Genomic DNA, 6,040 nt, shown 5'->3' on the forward strand with positions numbered 1-6,040 from the left:
GAGAGTAGGGTGGGTGGGTGGAAGGAAAGTACTTGGAGTGTATCGCAGCTCAAATCAGTGTCAGAATGTGAACCTGGATCTTCCACCCCTTCCCACCAAGCACCATGCCTCCTCCCACTAGGCCTCACTACCTGACTTTGGGTGCCGTGCTTCTTGGCCAGATGTGCTGATGATGTAGCTAGACACAGCCTCATCCATGCTGATGATGGGACTGGGCCCGGGTATGCCTTCAGCTCACTTGGTCTTTATTGTCTCCTGGTGGCATCTTGTGGGGTGGCTGACATGGCCCAGTGGTTCAAGGAGGTATGCTAGCCTTGTGAGAGGGAGGGGGGGAGGGAGAGTGTGGTCTCATTTGACAGCATCTTCTCTGGTTTTGTTTCCACAGGGGTCACCACCGTCCTTACCATGACCACTCTGAGCATCAGCGCAAGAAACTCGCTGCCCAAAGTGGCATATGCGACGGCCATGGACTGGTTCATAGCCGTCTGTTATGCCTTTGTGTTTTCTGCGCTGATTGAGTTTGCTGCAGTGAACTACTTCACCAAACGCAGCTGGGCCTGGGATGGGAAGAAAGTCCTGGAGGCCCAAGAAATGAAGGTGAGAAAGCCACAAGCGGAGAGGCCCGAAGACCATGGGGGAAGGTGGGAAGGGGAAGGGGAGTGCATGTGAAATCACCCACCCACCCACCCTGGGAAGCTCCAACCTTATTCCAAACAGAGCAGCGTAGACACCAACATTTTGCAGTGCAGAGAGACAAAAAGAGATGGCAATACCTCTTGTTGTCAGTGCTTTTTGACTTCTATACATCATAACATGAGCTAATAGAACAGCTGTGACCCAGAAGCAGTTCCTGACAGGTGAAAGTCCCATTGGCTTTCCCCCATCAGTGCAGATGACCATGTCCTACAAGGTTTGGCAGAAGGATTCCCAAGGCCGGTGCCAGACTATTTTGCGCCCTAGGCAAGGTGAGCTACTTTCTCCCCCCCCCCCCAAAATGCCAACTTTGATTTTTAAGAACATGTTTCCTGGAAAAAATCAGCACAAAACTTGAAACTGATCAATTTATTTTAAAGCGCAAGAAATATGTCATGCCAATTATAGCAAACAAATTGGAAAGGAACGTCTATGGGTCTAAAATGGATTATTTAATAGGAATGTCACCTCCAAATCATCCCTCCCAACTCACATGCATGTGCGCGCGCGCACACACACACACACACACACACACAGCATCACTCACTCCAAACAAACACACGCATGAACACATGCATTCACTCAAAGACCCCATGCACCCCATGCACCCATACATTCTCTCTCTCTCTCTCTCTCTGTCTCTCTTCCGGACGCGTTCCGGAAGTCTGAATGTGGAGCCGCCCCACCCCCACCCCAGCGTCCCTGGCTTTGCTTCAGCTGGGTGGGTGTGGGGCGCCATCTCGCCTGCCCAGGCCCAGCTGAATCCTCGGGCTGGCCCGGCTCACAGCCAACGCGCCTGAGTGCTGTGCCCGGCGCCCCTCTTAGCTTGGCGCTCTAGGCAGCCGCCTGAGTGGCCTCTATGGTAGCACCGGCCCTGAGGATTCCTTCATTTTAACCTGCTGTATAAAACAGGCTAAGAATCCAGGGCTCCCCCTCCCCTCCAATTTCCAAACACTGGCAAAACAGCCTCGCCTATGCATCCACTTTGACCAGCAGCAAGGAAACAACACGGAAGGCTTCATTTGCCATAAACATCCAGCCATATATTATATTTATTAAAATAGTTTTAAACCGGTCTTCATCCTTGCAGATACCCAAGGCTGGAGTACAGCAGCAGGATTAGTACAATATGCCTACACTAAAACAATGTCATCATTATTATTATTTTTAAAAAGGCAGCAAATGTCTAGAACGACTAAATCATATCAACAAATGAAAACACTGATATAACTGGAAAGTTTTGAAGCGGGCGCCAACGCAACGCAATGATGGTGCTTGTGGCATCTTTAAGAAGAGGGTATCCCACAAGAGAGAAGGTTTCTCTCCCCGGTCATGGATGGCGGGATTTAGAAAAGATGATTCTAGGTCATGGGCAGGCTGGTGTTGAGAGAGGCCCTCCTTCAGGTGGTTAGATCCCAAGGCATTTAGGGCTTTAAGCACCAGGAGCTTGAGGCAGCAAATTGGCAGCCAGTGCAGATCCTTCATAGAATCATAGAATAGTTGAGCTGGAAGGGACCATCGAGTCCATAAGGCCATCGAGTCCAACCCCCTGCTCATTGCAGGAATCCACCTGACAGGTGGTTGTCCAGCTGCCTCTTGGATGCCTCTAGTGTGGGAGAGCCCACAACCTCCCTAGGCAACTGGTGCCATTGTCGTACTGCTCTAACAGTCAGGACGTTTTTCCTGATGTCCAGCTGGAATCTGGCTTCCTGTAACTTGAGCCCATTATTCCATGTCCTGCACTCTGGGATGATTGAGAAGAGATCCTGGCCCTCCTCTGTGTGACAACCTTTCAAGTATTTGAAGAGTGCTCTCATGTCTCCCCTGAATCTTCTCCAGGCTAAACATGCCCAGTTCTTTCAGTCTCTCCTCATAGGGCTTTGTTTCCAGACCCCTGATCATCCTCGTTGCTCTCCTCCGAACATGCTCCAGCTTGTCTGCATCCTTCTTGAAGAGCTGGTGCCCTAGGATTCCGGTTGGTTGCACGGGTTATGATTCTGGTTGGAGCTGCCAAATCTTCTTCAAGGGCAGCCCCGTGTACAACACATCATAGTCATCCAATCAGGAGGTTGCCAAAGCATGGTTCACTGTGGCCAAAGTAGCCACATCCAGGAATGGTTGTAGTTGGTAAACCAGCCAAAGCTAGGAAAAGGTACGCCTAGCCTCTGAGGCCATCCCTGACTAGTGACAGAGATGGGTCATGGAGCACCCCATAGCTAGGGTGACCATATGAAAAACAGGACAGGGATCCTGTATCTTTAACGGTTGTACAGAAAAGGGGATTTCAGCAGGTGTCATTTGTATGCATGCAGCACCTGGTGAAATTCCCTCTTCATCACTACAGTTAAAGCTGCAGGAGTTATACTAGAGTGACCAGTTACAAAAGAGGGCGAGACTCCTGCATCTTCAATTGTTGTGATATAGAAGGAATTTCACCGTCTTGTCACAGGACTATGCCTCAGTGAATACCACATTCAGTAAAGATTTACAGCTCACACCACATGGCCAAGGTCCATTGTCCTCCATGTTCTCCCTTTGATGGATACCTGGTAGAATTATACATGGTTCCTTGAGTGGTTCTAATGGAGCACTTCCAGATGCTCCTTAGCAGCAGCCGACATTTCTGGTTGTCTTCTCCTCCATACACCTATGCCAGGAACCAAAGGTTTTTCCTTCTCTTCCCAGAAAAAAGAGCCCATCACATTGGCTAAGAAGACCAACAACACCTACAACATTGTGGGAACAACCTACGCCCTCAACATCACTCCCAAGGAGCCTGGCCTGCCTACCATCGCCAAAAGTGCAGCCGCCACCACAGCCATGCCCGCCACTGTGGTTGTCCCCCCAAAGATGCCCCGATTGGAAGAGAAGCCCCCTCCTGAGAACAAGAAGACCTACAACAGTGTCAGCAAGGTAGACAAAATGTCCCGCATCGTCTTTCCCGTCCTGTTCGCCATTTTCAATATGGTGTACTGGGCCACGTATGTCAACCGGGAGTCGGCCATCAAGGGCATGATCCCCAAGGAATGAGACCAGTCAGGCAACCCTTCCATCAGTCCATATGACCCAACCCCACCCGAGGCAGAGGAGTCCTTGTGGGGCTCCTGACTTACCTTGCTGGTTCTATATTTGTTTTATCGTTTACTCTGGTTCATTTGAATTCAGCTGACTGCCTTCCTTTCTCATGCGAAGCAAACTGTGACTTTTTTAAGGAGAACCCCCACCCACCCCAAGAACATTTAATTTGTTCCTTGTTTGTTTTCATTTATTTTTGTTGTGTGTGTTGGGTGGTGGTGGTGGTGGTGGTGGTGGTGGGGAAGTATCATGGAAAAGTGTGCCTCTAATACGGTGTGTCCAATATCCATCCCCCCTAAATCCTCTCTGTGTCGCCCACCCATCCACCCATTGGCCCCACCCCATGGAAGCTGGTGTCATGCCCTGTTCATCCTCTGCTCCATTGTGCTGTGGAAAACTGGGCTCTTTCTGCTGGCCTCCGATGCCCTCTGATGGACTACCCTGGTGACACCAGTTGCCATCTTCTCAAGGAAGCATAGCATCCCTCAGTGCAGCTGGTTCGGTTGTCTCCCTTCTGCTGTGCTCCTTTCCCTGTGGACTAGCTGCTACCCCAAGGAGAAAGATGTTTCGATTTGGAGTGCTGATCAACTGCTCCATGGGTTCGCCTATAGTAGAGGTTGCCGGAGTGAGGGAGGCAGGGAAGACTCAAACTTTGGCCTGCAGAGTCATAGAGTTCAAGAAGGGTCTGGGCTCCATCGATCGCAGGTGCAGATTTGCAGCGGCTTCCAGGATTTAGCCTGAGCAGGTGGTGGCAACCCTGGACATACATTTGTACCCACTGTCGCAGTGTTAACCTTGCATTCTTTCTTTTCCTTGGGGATGCTGACACAACTTCCCCTTCTGAATTCCCCCTGGATTCCGTGGTTCCAAATTACCCCATACGTGGTCACAGAATGACACCTATGTGCCAATTATCTGCTGTTATGCTGGATGGGATTTTCAGATTTTGTAAATATTGTTCTGTGTGCCGAGTTGGTTCTCGCTGCCCTTTGCCATCCTTTCATGTTTCTTCTCTTCCTTGTTAAGTCATGTGCAAGGGCAAATGTGCACACACTGAAATACTGTGCGGCATGGTTTCTGGAGAATGTATTTGTGCGAATGAGTGGATCAACACATGCATTTTAACTTTCCTTCTTCATCTGTACATCTTCAATCTCTTTTGACATGTTACAATAGAAATCTTTGTACACAAGAAGCATTTGTTTTTTAAAGATCATGTTGGAATATCACCCCCCCACACACACTATGAAAATGGGCAGAGTGTGAGGCTCACCCTGCTTGCTTCTCTTCCAAGAGGAAAGCAAGGAACAAGTCAACCTCCACACCTTGTCAGCAGGTGCCATTTTAAGGGCCTGGGGAGAGAAAGGAACTTGTTCAGCTGCTTGCTCCTCTCTGCCTCTATCATCCAAGAAACTGAACTATTGGAAGAAGGAGAAGCAGGAAGGGACGACAAATGAATGGACGGATAATTGTCTTTGGTGACATTAAACAGAGATAGGGGGGATTTTGTTCATACCCTGCAAACCAACAGTCATTTGCGGAGTCCTCTGCCTCTTGGCAGACGCATAATATTTTTGGGAAGTGCCGTGGCTCATTCCCAATACATGTGCACATCAGCACCACTGGTGTTCTCTTCTGCCGCTGGGCGGAGGGGGCTTTCTGTTGCGCATGGGAAGAACATCGCCTCCCCATCTGGGCCTGTGTGTGAAACTGCATTCTTACACACCATTGCAAACCATTACCAAAAAAAAAAAAAAAAAAAAAATGGCACAGTTTTAGTATGAATGAATGTTCATGTGCCGGGGTTACTTCACAAGGAAAAATGTGAATGGATGGAGGTTGAATTGCACATGTGCAGATTCTAAAATTAAAAGTTCCCCACATGAAATCAGGACAGATCAGGATGCCAGCGCAGCCCTCCTGTGGAAGAATGAAGGAATGGGGTAGCGGTTGTGGGGTGGGGAGAGGTGTGTGTGTTTGTGTGTGTGAAATCTGCTTGTCACTCATTTTGTGCAAAGCCCTGTCTGCAAGGTCACTGTTGACAATCTTTCAGAAGAAAACAAATACACTCTTTCGTGACTCAGGATTAGAATTGGACAATAAGAACCATCAGAAAACAAGTAAAAAGGATGCTAAATCTCAGGATTGTAAAAACCGCTCTGGCAACTTTCTGGTCTCTATGCATGCTCTCAAGGACCCAGAAGAGCAAACCCTCCACCCTCCCACCCCGACTCATGCTTCCCTGCCCCTTGCCCTTCCTGTCCAAGTTGAC

The 6,040-nt window shown here is 49.1% G+C and overlaps 1 protein-coding gene across 1 annotated transcript in view; it reads left to right on the forward strand.

Annotated features, from left to right (window-relative positions):
• GABRA3 (gamma-aminobutyric acid type A receptor subunit alpha3) overlaps nt 1–3,913 on the forward strand; it is a 45,914-nt gene extending 42,001 nt beyond the window's left edge. The window contains exons 9-10 of the mRNA XM_063141994.1: nt 386–597; nt 3,379–3,913. Coding sequence (XP_062998064.1) covers nt 386–597; nt 3,379–3,723 — 557 coding nt within the window. The 3' untranslated portion in view covers nt 3,724–3,913. The remainder of the gene's footprint in view (nt 1–385; nt 598–3,378) is intronic.
• The last annotated feature ends 2,127 nt before the right edge of the window (nt 3,914–6,040 follow it).

Source organism: Elgaria multicarinata, chromosome 15, assembly GCF_023053635.1.
Source record: "Elgaria multicarinata webbii isolate HBS135686 ecotype San Diego chromosome 15, rElgMul1.1.pri, whole genome shotgun sequence".
Taxonomy (NCBI): domain Eukaryota; kingdom Metazoa; phylum Chordata; class Lepidosauria; order Squamata; family Anguidae; genus Elgaria; species Elgaria multicarinata.